Source organism: Podarcis vaucheri (genome assembly GCF_965113315.1).
Source record: "Podarcis vaucheri genome assembly, chromosome: 7".
NCBI lineage: Eukaryota > Metazoa > Chordata > Lepidosauria > Squamata > Lacertidae > Podarcis > Podarcis vaucheri.
Window position 1 is genome coordinate 30,740,967 of NC_138765.1, and position 16,462 is coordinate 30,757,428.

A 16,462-nucleotide genomic window follows, 5' to 3' on the forward strand; every position below is an offset into this window, starting at 1 on the left:
CAGGAAATTATCTCGTTCAGTTGAGTCAAGCGTCAAACGTGTGCACATGTAAAGTAGCCCTCAAGGTAGTTCCACCCACCTTGACAATATGTAGTTTAGGCAACAAGTTGCAGTCTGCTAACGTCATCTCATCACCATCCAGAAACTTGCGGGTGGAAGCTGCGATATCCTCCATGCTGTTCTCATCAATCTCATCAGGGAGAGGTGTATTCAGGTACTCATCCAACTTCTGCAGAGTTTTCAGAAGGCCTCTCTCCAGGGCTGGAAGAGTTAGCCAGTGAAAAAGGAAGAAAGAAATCCAATGGTGCTGGATAAATCAATCCCAGTTGAAACCTACGTACCTAACCCCCAATGGAAACAGTGCCAAGCGATCTATGAATCACCCACCAAGCAAAAAAATGGAGAATCTGTTCACTTGGGGTGCCATTTAGAATGTGGCCCTTTCCGCCCCGATGAAGCACTCAATTTCTGCTTAAGCTCCATTACTGTTGCATATTAGTTTTTAAAGTAACAGCAGAGGGCAGTCTTCACCAACATTTCTCTCCTTACAGGAACGAGAGCTTTGCCCCGCCTGTTTGAAAGGCCATAAAAAGAATGTAGGGTTGGATAAGTATTTACATAACCCTGCAAAAAGAGGATATCAGAAATGCTCCTTCTCTAAGACAATCCAAGCAATGACTTCTAAACTTTAGAATGTCAAAAGAAACCCCGTGTCTACAAGTACTAATGAATCAAAGTAATGAAGGCTTTGTTGCTTCTACAGGCTAGGGCAAACAAGATTTTACACCCTTAAGCTCTGCCTCCACTGAACCCAGGAAGGTCTGCAAGATGTAGAAAAAGCAAATCCCAGATCGGATTTCATAGCGGGAGCAATGTGCCATCGAGTAAAGTTGCTCTGGCAGCATTGAGATGAATTCCAACTAACCTCTGCACATCTTGCATGGCAATTCAGAGAGAAGCATTGCCCTTAGCCTGGAATGAGAACTATGAGCCATTCTGTGGGATTGTCTGCTTTGGAATTCTCCCATCTACTGCATGCATTCTGTGTTAGTCACAACAGTGTTGTTTCCAGTTTTGAGCCAATGCTGATGTAAGTTTGACTTCAAGACAATGGCTCCCTCCCAGAAACTCCACAGGAGTAGCCTTTTCCTCCCCCGCCCCGCCCCCTCAATATCTTCAATGAGTAGGAGAATCCTTGGAGCATTTGGTGCAAAACTCCTCTGGGTGTGTGCAATACTCCCCCCACCTGCTCCAATTCAGAAGAGAAGCAGCCATTGTTTCCTGCTTGGCAGGGGGTTGGACACGATGGCCCTTGTGGTCTATTCTAACTCTATGATTCTATGACTGGGCATGCAATGGCATTGGACACTACTTGGCAGAACAGTGAAGAAACAGGCCAGCTTATAGTCAAAGCAAATTCCTCTGAAACCAAGTGAAGTAGAGAGTCAGTTGCCGTACTCAAAGACTACTCCACAGAATTCTGGAAATTAACCTACTTGGACCTGTGCCTTCATATTGCCTTCCAACTAATGTCTAGCTACATCTGTTTCCCAAAGCTCAATGCCATCAGGATTTATTTTCAGTAATCATGGCTATGTGTATGCTGCAATTCCAGAAAAGCCACAGAATGAGATACTTGCTGCAAAATTTTAAGAATAATCTCTAATGAAAAATAAGTTTCTAGCCCTTGTGGTTGTGAAGACTTGAAAAGGATTGCCAGTGGGTGGGACTTGAGTGCCCTATACAGCTCCTCCCCCAGGACTACAGAAGCAGAATTATGCAGAATAAAACACGCATTTCCACATGATTTCCACAGATCACAAAATGCAGATAGCTAAACTGTAGAATGCTGATCTTCAGCACAGGGCATACATGAACTGGGACTATTTGATATATTCAGGGTTAAAGGTGAGCCTGAGACAATCCTCATCAGTAGCTCAGCCTTGCAAATGACTTAAGCAATAACCTACATGGCCAATCCACCCCTAAGCACAGTATTTTATAGGCCACAAAGGAAAAAAGCAGATAGAAAGTGAACAGAAACTGTAACCGAGTACAAAAGCCACCAAAAAAATGCACCATGGAAAAGATACTGCTGTCAATATTGTTTCCTTACAATGAGCTGCTGTATGAGGTCCCTGTGGCAAAAGGTCGCCTAGCAACCACAGATTTCTCATTTACTAGCAGGAAACATAATCCAAGGTCTATAGGTCTGTAGCTTCAGTTTAAGTGCCATTTTTAGACCACCAAGGGTAGCACACTGTTTGATACAAGAGGAAAAAATTGGCAGAGCTTTCAGAGAAAATGCCAACGGTAGGTACACCAGGCAATAAAAATTATGAGTATAGAATTTTCCAGCCAACTCACTAATTATTGGTGGGGAGCTGAAGCTAGAAAAATTCCACATTTTCTCAAGAGCCACAAAGGACAGATTTAGGCTAAACTAGGGACGGGGAACCTGGATCCCTTCAGATGTTGTTGGACTCCAGCTCCCTTCATCCCCAGCCACTGGATATGTGGGCAGGGGTTGATGGGAGCTGGAGTCCAGCATCATGAAGAATGTATGTTCGCCACCCCTGAGTTAAAGGAAAGTAGATTTGGCAGGATAGAGGAAAGATTTCCTAAATGATGGAAAGCTGGCCCTTGGAAAAAGCTGGCTGGGGGTATTCATCATAGCTGCATTTTTTTCAAAATCTGCTTCCTGGTGTAGCTGATAGCATCCCAAAGAACCTTAGCTTTTCTAGTCTAGTGCCTTGCCCACCTCCTACGTATGGCTACTGCTTAGTGTCTTTCGGATTCCATTGCTCACCTCTCTCTTTACTATCAGAAGATTGGTCTACTACAGCTTGTGGCACATTAAAGAAACTTGTTTTGGCATGAGCTTTTGTGGACCAGTGTCCACTTCATCCGATACAAGAAATGTTATCTTCAATTGACAAATACACCTATGTATAAAGCTGTGGACAGTGGGGGCACATGGCCATGAAAAAACAGAGCAGCAGGAACAGATGCACATGAATACATAAGACTAAGCAAGCGGGTGCACATATGAGCACATTTTACAGCATACTGAGCTCATATTTCAGTATTTCCTTCTATATCTGTGCATATTTGCTTGCAGGCAAACTGAACATTCCTTTTGTGCATCTGATGAAAGGGACTCAAGAACACTTAAGGTTGTATCACTATAAATCCACTTGTCTTTAAAAAGGTGCAACAAGACATTAACTGTCTGAACCAATACTGCAAATGGATGCGCACATGTTCTAGATGACTTATCAAATTATAATCTAGCCAACTTTTTAAAATTCATGATCAAGATATGCCAAAGGGTTGGAAAAAAGAAGACCGTCTTTTTCTCTTTTAAGACACACTTTGTGTGATGTGCAACTTTTAACCTACACAAAAGATTGCAAACACAGGAACTTAGTTATGCAGTAGCAAATTCTATGGAATTGGCTTCTTTGATACTCACTAAGAAGCAGTTCCATGCTTCATGTCTGTACAATTTCACTTTAATGCGGGTTTCCTCTCCACACCCCTAGCCAAATAATAATCCTTGGACAGCAGTTCCAGCAGAAAGAGCCAGCATGAGCCCAATTTATAGCTATCAAGAGCTGGCCGGAGGCAATTATGGTACAAAATTCAAACAGAAGTCGGAGAGGCAACAACTCCAATTCCATGCAAATGTAAGTTGCTAGCTTTTGATGAGGATGTGCTGTTGAATACAAATAGATGTGGATGACTGTCCTGAGGATACACAGTTGCTCTCAGAATGCAACAGCAAAAGGGCTGTTAAGCATAAGCAAGGTGGTTGCGCAAACAATGACTCCAACGCTTTTTTAGCAGCTTTGGCAATTTTATGATTAACTTTAATGGGCCATTGTTGTCAGCAGAACTTACAAAAATCTCATGAGGCCCATGCACACAGCTGGCACATCTTTTAAATGTGAAAAGCCCGGAACTTCAAATCAAGGGATGGAGAGAGGAAACAGCTGGGCCTTTGCTCAAAAGGTGGGAGTCAGTTCCAAGGACCATAATGTATTTTCCAGATGAGTGAAAGACAGAAGCTATGGAAGGACAATCCTTAGGCATAATGACAAAGGAAGCGTATTTGCCCATTTCAAGGATAAAAATTAGGGCTGAGGAAACTCATTGAAATTAATGTCCTTCAGTGGGTCTACTCTGAGTAGGACTAACATTGGCTACAAGCCTTAGCCTTTAAAATAAGAAGCAACTGGCTGCTCATGACTGCACAAACTAGGTGTGTCAGTTTTGCTGACTACCTGAGAAAAGGGCCACGTACAAAAACCACAAAGCTCAAGATTTCACAGGGTCCTATAGAACTTCATTCATTTCAATAGGGCTTGCACCAGACTACTGTTTTTTGGGGTGGTACCCCATGTATGAATCAAATGAAGTTTACCATTTAGCAGCCTCCAATGGTACCCAGAATCTGCCTGCATGAGATGATATATGCTTCCCTTTGTCTCTGGCTACAAAAGTACATTCACGGAGGTCTCATCCCACCAGGCAAGAGGGCCAGCTTTTACTTGATGCCTCAGACCAAAGATCAATATAGAAAGTGCGGACTCCAGCATTGGCCAGACTTAGGAAATTAGAGCTGGGATAGGCTACATGAGCTATACCTTGTTTGCTTCCAAACATGAGAGCAGGTCTAGAGATCACCTGCTGCTCAGAAGTCATAAACAATGCTCTTGAATGCAGTCTTGGCAGGGCAGCCATACTGATGTTGATCCCATTGCCATTAATGCAGTGGAATCGCCCACTTCAGCCCCTCGAGGTCTAGAATAGGGCAGGAAAGCCTGTGGCTCTCCAGATGTTGCAGGTCACAAATCCTATCCCTCCCGACTATTGGTTATGCTGGCTGGGGCTGATGGGAATTTGAGTCCAAAAATATCGGGGGGGGGCAGACTTTCCATGCCTGGTCCAGAAGCCTTTAAAAGCCTCACTAAGCCTTTTATTTAAATGCATGCACCAAAACACCAACGACACTGTCCCCTACTTCATTTCTTTTTTTCTTTTTTTTGCTGAAATTCTAGTTAAGAAAAAGACAATTTGATGTGGACATGTGCCAGGGGGTTAAACTCTGTCTGATTACTGCACGTTCTCTGCCACCAGTCACTTTTTCCTTTGCAGAGTTGTAAACATGCATTTGAAAGCTTATGGTGGCAACGGGGGTGGAGGTGGGAGCAGTATGGGTAATTTGGAACACAGAAGGCACAGGAAAGATTGAGCACCTTCTGCTCCCCACTTCTCTGCTACTGCAGAAGCAGTTCTAAGGAAAGATAATCAAGGCTTTGCTGAATGTATTGCAAAACATGACATTAGCCCTTAAAGCAGTCTGTGTTTGGAAGAAACCTCTACTTGGGCAAGCTAAGAAACTGAAGGAGAAGATGGATAGCAAAGAGAGCTACATAACACACTCAAAAGTGTGCCACATAACACACTCAAAAATAGATTTCGTACCTTCATTTGCTTCTGGCCTGGAATTCTTGATAAATGCAGAAAATTTAGCAAAGATGTCCATTCCAGCAGTGTTTGATTCTGGGTGTTTTGGTGAAAGCTTTGTGTACCTGAAGAGAAACATATATACATATATATATTTGTATATGAATTTACAGTGTGATTTCAATTGCAGCATGGCACTGTACCATATAAGTTGGGCATATTTCCTTCCAGAATGTTTTATTACTGATGGCATATATTTGCATCATCACTTTGTAGCTACTTAATTCATCCTTCCTGCAAGCTGGGAAGAGCACAGTGGCAGCATAACTACAACCTTGTTCCTGTGTTAAGCACCTGAAAGAAACAAACATAATGCTCCAGTGCTCTTCTCAGAGCACATGGGAGAGAGTTCCATCTGCCTGAACTCACAGGAGTCATTCATTCAGTGTCAGAGGCCATCTGAAATTTTGCCAAAGCAAGCAGTGGCCAATTATATTACGCAAGAAGTGTGGTGGCTTAGAAATGCTGCTTTACCCTCGTAATGAATTCCACAGATTTGCAGAGTTAGCACATGGAGCTCTGCCCTCCCCTGAGAAATATTTAAATGGATGCAACTTTTTAAAATACATTGCCACTTGAGCAGCAAACTGTTTAGAATTTTGTCCAAGTACCAGATCTGCCCATATTTTTGACAAGCCTTCAGAAACATGTTTAGCGCTGAAGTTATATTCCAGAAAGTCACAATATGCACATAGTGAGACAATTTCAGTATTTCTTCCATTAAAAAAAGGGATAACCCCTTGCTCAACTCACCTTGGAATAAATATGGGTACATCTAAAATTCTGATTTAAGCTAGTTGTGAAACAGTGACTGATTTCTAAAAAGCTATCAACCAGGACACTGAATACCCACCTTGACATCCTAGGGTCCACTCATTTTAGCTGACCCTCACAACCAGTCACCGTTTGTGATCGCCACATGGGCTTGTGGTGAGTTTTGAAGGTGTGCCAACAACTCTAATGCCCAGTGTGACTGGGAGAGCAAATTCCCTTCTCTCCCAGGAATCAGGTTATGCAAGCACTGAGCCACAGAGGTGCTGGAGAGCCTCAAAGCTCTGCAAGATGTCACTGGCACTGTGCCACTTAAGAGACACAAGGTCTGGGAGACTCCCTCCTCCCTGCCTCCCATGAGGCAGTAGAAGGATGAAGAGGGGGGAGGAAATCACTCAGACCATGCAGAGAGGCATCTCATTGCCTTCAAAGTCTGTCCAAAGTTCAGCATGACGACAGAAATCTCAGGAGATTTCTTCAGAATTAAAGAGAAGATACCAGTTGCAGGCAAATTTGTGGGCCATGTTGGAAAAGAAAAATACAGTGAATTGGTATAGAGGAGGGAGAAAGGTTGTTTTCTGCTGCTCCGGAGAAGCGGACACGGAGCAATGGATCCAAACTACAAGAAAGAAGATTCCACCTAAACATTAGGAAGAACTTCCTGACAGTAAGAGCTGTTCGACAGTGGAATTTGCTGCCAAGGAGTGTGGTGGAGTCTCCTACTTTGGAGGGCTTTAAGCAGAGGCTTGACAACCATATGTCAGGAGTGCTCTGATGGTGTTTCCTGCTTGGCAGGGGGTTGGACTCGATGGCCCTTGTGGTCTCTTCCAACTCTATGATTCTATGATTCTATGATTCTATGATTCTATGATTCTATGGTTACTAGTCTGTATGGAAACTACAGCATTTCACTTTATGAAATTCAAACAGAACAAGAACACCCCTACGTACTCTTAAGGAGTTTGTAAATGCTAAGGAAAATTATTGTGGAAAACAAGACTTTAAGCGAAGAAGACTTGGTTTTATCCCAAGTATCGGCAATATCAGTAATGCCAACTTCATGTTGAGTTTTAAGATGGCAATCGCTGGTGATCATCAATCCCCTTTGGTCTCTCCTTTTACAAGGGAATGAAGACACAAAGACTCTTTTCTGTTCAGACCTGCTTCCCAGTCTGTTGCGTTTAATAATTTTCAGGTCACAGAAATGCTTAACCAAGAGTTAACTTTCGGATCCGATCCTTGCTCACCCTAGCAGGAAAGAGCAATGCCAAGAGTGAAATAGCCCAGGGGTTTGGTGAGAAGTTTGATGGGAAGGAAGAAAAGGGGGGGGGAGTCAAGGCAACAGAGCAGCTGACTGGTGTGGCTGCATGACCTGCTTGGCTGAAGCATACCCCATGGTCAGAAATTTGAAATCCTATGCATTTCGCCTCTGTTGCACAAAGATACCATAGATACAGCTTTGATAGGGTAGGAACAGCTTTTTGGCCCTAAGCCTGTAATAATGTACAGCTGCCATCTCTTATTGCTGATGAAGTAAGCTTGAAACTAACTTGCATAAAGAGTACATAGCAATATAGAGGATTAAGCAGTACCATCCTGAGAATTGGCAAAGACCACCACCATCAAAACAGCTTTCTGCAATACACCAACCCTCATTAGTGACACTTACTTGGGTGGGCAGAGGACATCTTCGAGAAATTCTTCAATTTTGTTCACATCCGTCTTCACCTCATTGTTAAATGTTATGAAGGGCGGGTGAGTCCCCGGTGCCAAGTTCTGAAGGTCTGCAGGTTTCCTGCAAGAGTAGAGTTGTCCACATTAAAACTTTCAGTATGTTGAGCAATTGCAGAAGAGTCATGGTTAGTGCTATCAAGAGCTTAAGAGCTTGCTGAATCAGGCCAGTGGGCCGTCTAGTACAGCTTTCCTGTTCTCACAGTTGCAAACCAGCTACCTATAGGAAGCACACACAAGCAAGATCTGAGCACAACAACCCTCTCCCCTCCTGTGGCTTCAAGCCACTGACATTCAGAAGCATTAATGCCTCCGGCCATTGAGGCAGAGCACTGCCATCCTGGCTACTGGCCACTGACGGCCTTACCCTCCATGAATTTGTCTAATCCTCTTTTAGACATAAGGCAGTTATGGCCCAAGCACTCTGGGGAAACCATTTTTAACCTGAGATAAATTAGGAAAATTTAAGGCATGGGGGTGTCCCTGAGGTAGAAGTTGGCTCCGCTGGGAATCCAGAACTCCAAGGACTTTGCCAGCAGGTTTGATAGAGCACAACATATCCAACCAGAGATATGCTGCACGATTTTACTTTTAAGGACTACATAATAAAATCTTCAAGCTAATTTGGAAAGCTAGAAATGTCTTTATTATTCAAGCTGGGAAACGGTTTATAAACCTGTAAGAGAAAAATCAGTAAAATTATGATCAGCTCTCTGTGCTTGCACTTCCATAGGACGTGTCATATCCACCCATAAGCTCACTTTACGCCTTGCATTGCACATTTCTTAGATGCATGCAGGTAACATTTAACGTGATGCATCCTATCTGGCTCATGGCGGGGGCACAGCTTTGGCTAACTGGATTTTTGAGGTTCCACCCACCTACACCTAAACACATCTGTATGGTGCCATGAAGACTGCGTTCTGCTGATACAGGCTCTGTTGTCTTAATCTCTGTTCCACAGGAAGTACAACATACGCACACAAGCAGGCTAACCCAAGGAGAGGAGCTCCATTGTGGGGGTGGGTCTGTTAAGCCAAAACACATTTAGCACAATGTGCAAGAGCAGGTTATGACATCAAATTTGGGACTAGAGCTACTCCTCTAGGGGAAATATTTAGTTACTATGCTCCAGCCATTAATCTTCCCTCCAACCGACAGTAACACTTCCCTAGCTCAAAACAATTTCACCACCCAGGGCAAGTGTGGATTTGTTTGGCACAGTCCTATTTCAAGAGACTGTAGTGGCAGTTAGACCTGCAGGGGGAAAGCAATCCAGGCTCCTCAAAGCAGACACTCAGCTGCCATCAAGCCTGCTTCATTCTGGGGCAGGCTGGGCCTCCTTTCCCCCAACACAGATTTAAAGGAGTTACATGAAGGGGCAAACTACTTTGAAAGTTTGTGTGCACTGGGGAATTCAGTGACAGTGAGATCAGACAGACACTGAGAAGTTTGGACTTTTTAAAAGGGGGGATATGGGAGTTATTGGAGGAAAGGTGCTGTTAGTGGACATACAGTGGTGCCCCGCAAGACGAATGCCTCGCAAGACGAAAAACGCGCAAGACGAAGAGTTTTCCGCTTTTTGAGTCGTTCCGCAAGACGAATTTCCCTATGGGCTTGCTTCGCAAGACAAAACGTCTTACGAGTTCTTGCAAGTTTGTTTCCTTTTTCTTAAAGCCGTTAAGCTGTTAATAGCCGCTAAGCCGCTAAGTCGTTAATAGCCGCTAAGCTGCTAATAGCCGTGCTTCGCAAGACGAAAAAACTGCAAGACGAAGAGACTCACGGAACGGATTAATTTCGTCTTGCGAGGCACCACTGTAGTGAAAGCAACATTAATGTTGCAGTTGCAATTTTCAGTGGTGTACAAAGGCTTTAAAAGGAGATCAAAGCAGGAGTAGAGAGTGGGAGCCTGTACAGAGAGGTAAGCTGCCTTGAATCACTGGGAACAAACAGGCAGACTATACTGTACACCTGAATAGGATTTTCAGTCAACATCCTGCAGCAGGTGGCTGCTTCCAGTTTTGTGATGCAGGGGCAAAACCTCAGACACTGGAGGAAGCTGTTGGCACTGCTGTGGCCTTTTCCACCTTCGCTAAATAATTCTGGTTGTCACAAAGTGAATCAGTCTTACATCAGTACTTTCTGCTGCAAAACATGCAAAGGGCAGAAGTAAATTGTGCATATACGCATCTTTAAGTCCCTACATATATCCCTTCAGGGGGACCCCAATTAAGCTAGATTTCTCCACATGCACATAGTTGGGCACTTAATAATGTATATACACATGTCTTTTGCTTCCACATTTTTGCATGTTGTGCTAACACCACAATAAAGCTTAGCTGATGCTTCCTGCAACAATAATGTCTAGCGCTGCCCTGGATTATTGCCCATCTGAGGCACACACACAATAACCTGTACCACCTACACTGGGAAACTCTGTAGAGACAGCACTACCAGTAAAGTGAACCGCCGGCATTGATTTGGCGTAAGAAAACCACCTTCCCACCATCATTCCAGTGGTAAAAATCTGGCAATCACTCAGTGATGCAAAAGAAAAAAGTACACCTTTCATGTCCAGCTTAGCTGACTTTCCCACATTTGAGGTTCGGTGAGGGATGCTCAGTCAATCATGAACTGACCTCAGCATTGCACTTTGCAGGGTATTAAGCCAGTATTTTAGTAAGCCAGAAGCACACAAGATCTTCACACAAAACCAGTTTTAGAATTTAGCACTGAACCAGACATGCAGCAAGCAGGACAGGCAGAAGCTTGGTACAACAAATGGCCTGAAAAGCCATGGGGAGCTGAACAGATGTATAAACTAACAAGCAAAACTAAAAGGGGAAAAGAATCAACACAAGGCAGCCACCAGACCTCTCCTCTGAACAGGGGAAACTTCGAAAGCAAGCACAGCCACAGCTTGATGTCTTGCCATTATTCCCATCTGCTTAGAGTTTTCAAAGAATGAGAAAACAGGGCTCTCCAAAAAAACAAGGTGTCCCATGCCAAAGCTAGATTTAAGTTATCAAAAAGTGCTGATCAGCCACTGCTTCTTCACCCCAGGATCCCAGGTATAAACAGATACACACAAGTATTATCAGAGACTGACTAATTCAGCCATCCTACAACTGTTATCTTGGGATTCCACCCAGCAGCCTAATTTTTTACATGTTAGGGTTTGTTTTCATATCCTCCACCTCCACCTCCCGAGTGCTAGTTTGGTTAATAATTTGGAAAACTCCAAAGCTTACTCAGTATTTGGGAGACAATTTTGTTGGTCCTACCTAAAAAGTATTGCCCAGCAATAATAGGCCTTTCTTTTACACGCTAGTCATGCCATTTCTTGGTAGATGAATTTTGTGCAATGTTACACCAAAACCACTATTCAGTAATTCAGGAACACAGGAAGCTGCCTTACATTGAGTCAGACCACTGATCCATCTAGCGGCTAGTCCAATTCAGCCTCTCCCAGATTTTTGTTTCATGGCAGAGAATAAGAGCAGAACATTCAGCTGCCACAAACCTGCCCTTAACTGTGTGCACACACTCAAAGTGTTCCTAATTTGTCCTTCTCCAAAAGCTGCTGAGATTTGTGAGTCAGTTTCATACCTTAAGCAGCTTAAGCTTCAATTAAAACACTGCTGTGTACACCCACAATAATTACAGAAAATTACTGGAGTGGCTCTCCTCCAATTTCTCCCATTGGTTAGAGGAGGTTCTTTTCAGATGGGAAAAATAGTGGCAAATCATACCTTTCAGGTGTGAAGGGTGCATTCTGTTCTGGGAGCAGGCAAGACCAAACCCTCAGCAAATGTCAAAACAAGTTCTGAAAGGGGGTGGGGCTTCTGGCAAACTACACCCCCTCTCCAAAAACAGGCAAATTAAACCTACTGTTGTCACAATCCCCCTTAAGCATCCTCAACAGAGCTAGTCAGTTCCCTTACAGTTTCCTTTACCCCTTCTTCCCTGTTGGCCACACCTGTTTATGTTGCATGTTTGCACCAGTCTAAATGAGCTTTTAGTGAAACACATTTGGTGCTAATGATGTCAAATTTTTTATTATTATTATTTATTATTATTATTATTATTATTATTATTAGGAATCTGTAGCATCTTCTTTCCAAACCAATCCTTCTGGCACCTGGCATAAAACTGAAGCATCTTTCCACTCTGCTTTCCAATGCAAAGCATTTAGGGTGTTAACCAGAGAACAACAGAAAGTCACTCTGCACCAGAGAATTATGGTCAATGTCAGCTCCCAGTTTAACACCGTGGGTTCAGGCTGTGTGGGTGGCTCCCAACTTTGTTATGTAGAAGCATCGCAAAACCATACCCTGCATCTCTAGGGATAGTCTAGTACTGTTCTGGCTGAGGTAGAGGACGTTTTTAAGGAAAGGAGAGAGAATGTGAAATAAGCGTATGCGAGTAATCATATTACTCAAAAGTGTGCATGATGTCTTAGCCTGGCGGCCTAATTCAAAGACATTGCAAAGTTTGTACCAGTCTGCCTGCCAACAGATACTAGTATACATAATAGGTGTGCAAGAGCCTGAAAGAGCCAACTCTCATCCCATTTACAAAAAAACCTCCCCTGCCTGGAGGCCAATCTTACTCACCACAAGCAAGTGCTCTTTAAGCCTTTCCTATGGCACACAGCTGAAACCGCATCCATTTAACAGGCGTTCCCACCCACGCTGCAAGTGATGCAGCTGTATGGGCCACAACTGCCATGCTGTAACTACTAACTCGTCTTCTGTGCATCCATGGGAAGGGAACCTGTCACTATACCACTATACCACTGTCACTATACCAGCCTTGTATTTAACAATTTAAATTCATTGTGGGAGACTGCATTGAATTCCATGTAGGGAAGTGAGCAAGCTGGCAGTGGAGGAGGGATGGTTTCTGTGAGAACTGCAGAAGGACAAACAGCCTCTACTGCCAAAACCATCACAGAAATGCAGCAGGCTGGCTAGGGATGGAGCAGGACCCCTCCATCAGTCTGCTTGCTAGGAGGTCATTTTTGTTTTATTTAGTTTTCACTCGTCTGCTCAGAGGTAGTAGCTTACATTTCATTTTTAGTCGATACGGCTGTCCCCAAGTGGTGGTGGTAGGTTGGGCAACTCAGAGTGTGTGGATCCCACCACTGCCTTAGGTACAGGGCTGGGGAAGTAGCTCCTATTCATACACACACACACACACACACACACACACACACACTCCAGGGATGGCCCCAAATGGAAGAGGCAGCCAATCCTCCTCTGTGACCAGCATAGCATGCAGCCTATTAACAGGTGAGTAAAAACAACAACAACAAATATATGCAGGTTTACAACTTTTGTGGGCTATTTACACAGTTACCATTTATTTATGGCAGGCATAGGCAAACAACCCTCCAGATGTTTTGAGACTACAATTCCCATCATCCCTGACCACTGGTCCTGTTAGCTAGGGATGATGGGAGTTGTAGTCCCAAAACATCTGGAGGGCTGAGTTTGCCTATGCCTGATTTATGGCATTGCACATACACCTCTCAACATACAATGTAAATAACTCAATATTAGCAGCTAAAGCAGTTAAGATACAAAAAACAACTCCAGATAAATTTAAAAACAATACAAAGCAGACACCCACAGCAGAGACATATTCATCCAGCTGGGAAAGCTGGTTGGGACGGAAATGTCGTCAATTGTTTCTGCAAAGTGCAGGTTGTGGGTGCCTGTCGTGTCTCAACAAGAACACTGTTCTATATACTGGAAACCCTGCTCTGATTTACATGCAACAAAAGCCCCAAGCTTGCTCCCCATCCTTCCTCCAAGAAGCTCAGAGAAGGATACAGGATTTACCCCAATGTCTTCCAATAGCCCCGTGAGACAGATTCAGCCTAGGTATTGACTGACTTGCTCAAAGCCACACAGGGAGCTCCATGAAGCAAGTAGGGTTTTGAACCTGGATTTCACACATCCGCTGTCTCTTATGACACTGGCTCTCACCTGAGGCAAGCAAGATAGACTGGAGTAGTTGGGAGCAAGAGGCCAGTTCTTAAAGAGACTTAATAAAATACTTAAGCATCCGGGCTATTACCCAACTCGGAGTGAAGTATAAGACAGAGATGGCCAAAAGAGGACAAAAGCAAGTTTTGTGTGTCTTGGGTGGAGGCTGTTAAGCCCAAAAAAAGTAACAAACAACAGTGACCTATGGAACATTGCTATAAATACCCTGGTAAAAAGAACTTCCATTTCTTCCAGGCTAGTAAAGAGGGAGTGGCTCAAGCTGAGAGTCATTATAGCATGCGTCACTTGGTGGTGGTTTTTTTTTTTAAGATTGACTGGACAAGTGCCCAGACAATATGCTGGCCAGAGTTATAAAAAGGCAGCCAATGGGACAGGTTATACATTTGTAACAGACAAGTTCCACTAGGTTCACACTAGAACAGATGCAAAGTCAACTTGCTTAACCTCAGACCCAAGTTGGGCAATTCCTTCTCCACAAACCTACAGCTACATCCCTCCACCAATAATCCCTAGTGATCTTAAACTGATGGTGGGACAGCCTCCATTAGGGTCTACAGCAGGGGTCTGTCAGTTGTTGCTGGACTCCAACTCCCATCAGCTCCAGTCAGTATAGTGAAGAGAGAAGAAATGGAAGCTGCAGTCCAGCAACCTCTGGTTGAGCATTTAACCATTAACCGTCAGGAACCATTGAGGATATGGTTCCTCTAACCCAGGGGTTGGCAACCTAAGCCCCATGGGCCGCAAGCAGCCCACAGGGGTAATTTAACTGGCCCCCGAGCAGCCCCCGAACCGAGCCGCCCGCTCAGCGAGTCCCCGCGCACTGCGCTAAACTGGTGCAGCACAGCGACTCACTTCCGCAGCACCGGAAATCACACCTGCAGAGACGCTGGAAATCGCGTCTGCGCAGGCACAGATGCCGGAAATCACAGGCAGGCATGTGATCCAGCCCACAGAGGGATCTCCACTAGAGTGAACCGGCCCAGGCAAGGTAAACCTTGCTGACCCCTGCTCTAATCACTAACTGGTCTTCCGGGGGCTCATCATAATTCTTCCCCATTGCCACTTCAGCAACAGCAGCAGTGTGTAATCATGTGGGCTGACCGATTAAGAGTCAGACTCGTATCAGGTGTCTGGATTCTGCTTAACAGGGGCTCAGGGGTTGCAAGAGTTCCTTTCTGAACCTCTCAATTCTGCACCTCAGCAGCATCACTAAATGACATAACCAAGTCAGTAGATTAGGCAACTGGTTTCAAGATTTCTACCTTCAGGAAACTTGCTTCAATTTAGTGATGGCCACCAACTGGGGTGGCTTTAAAAGATTAGACAACTTTATGGACAACAAGACTATCAATGGCCCCCAAGCCACAATAGCTATGTTCTCCCTTCACAGTTTGAGGCAGTATGCCTCTGGAGACCAGTTGCTGGAGGTCACACGCAGAGGAAGGGCTGTTGTCCTGCTTATAGGCATCCCATAGACATCTCATGAGCCACAGTAAGAGAAGGATACTGGAGTTAATGCCCCATTGGCCTGATCCAGGAGGGCTGCTCTTATGTTCCTATTTTGTTTACCAAGTAAAACCTTTCATTATTTGCCAAAGACTCCTTGCAACTTGGAAAGGGATCCTGCTAGGAGCAATCTCAGCTTGCTAGGCCTGTTGGCCTCCACTTTAGCACTTTTGTCATGCCAAATGCACCCTAGAATACAGCATGTACATTGAAAAGAACATGTAGTAAAGCGGAAGTAAACTATCATGCATGCTTTCCTGAATGTTATTGCTGACAGAGAAGCTTCCAGACTTATGGGGAATGCCAGGATTTCCTGGAACACCATCTGACAAGTACTTGCTCAGGGTTTTGGAGGTGGGGGTTCAGTTCATTTTTAAGAAAGTAGTCCTCAAGCAATTTTTTTTTAAAAAATCAAAGCCAAAAGCTTGCCCTGCATTCTCGAACAAATTCTGCACACTGCAGCTATGCTCTGGCCAACAAAAGAAGTCTAATTCTTGCACACAAACACAAGCTGCATTCCTGAAGAGGGAAAAGAATGAAGCCTCTGTCTTTACTGACTACAGAGAAGCAGAAAACCTATGAGCACTTGGGGGGGCGCTAAGCGTGTCTCCATTTAGTCCACGCATATTTTTGCTTGTGGCCTTAGCTACTAGCAGAATTTAACTGGAAATAACCTCTTGTTAGCAGCGCTATATTTAACAAGACTGCACAAAGGAAAAAGCATGTCACAGAACAACAAGCTTGCAAGATTTAAGTTTTTCCTGTGCCCCACAATTGCTTGCTTATGAACTTTTGTACCGGGAAGAGCCCAGCACAATGTGAAGTCCAAATCCTGATCTCGTTAGCAAAAGAAAAATAAATTTTGAACCTCATTAACAGAGCTGTAATACAATACAAGCAGAAGAGCA

General features: G+C 44.2%; 1 protein-coding gene across 1 annotated transcript in view; it reads right to left on the reverse strand.

Annotated features, from left to right (window-relative positions):
• CLIC4 (chloride intracellular channel 4) overlaps positions 1 to 16,462 on the reverse strand; it is a 46,197-nt gene that overhangs the window by 6,172 nt on the left and 23,563 nt on the right. The window contains exons 3-5 of the mRNA XM_082232056.1: positions 7,973 to 8,098; positions 5,491 to 5,597; positions 80 to 261 (exon numbers count right to left, since the gene is read on the reverse strand). Of these exons, the coding sequence (XP_082088182.1) occupies positions 80 to 261; positions 5,491 to 5,597; positions 7,973 to 8,098 (415 nt within the window). The remainder of the gene's footprint in view (positions 1 to 79; positions 262 to 5,490; positions 5,598 to 7,972; positions 8,099 to 16,462) is intronic.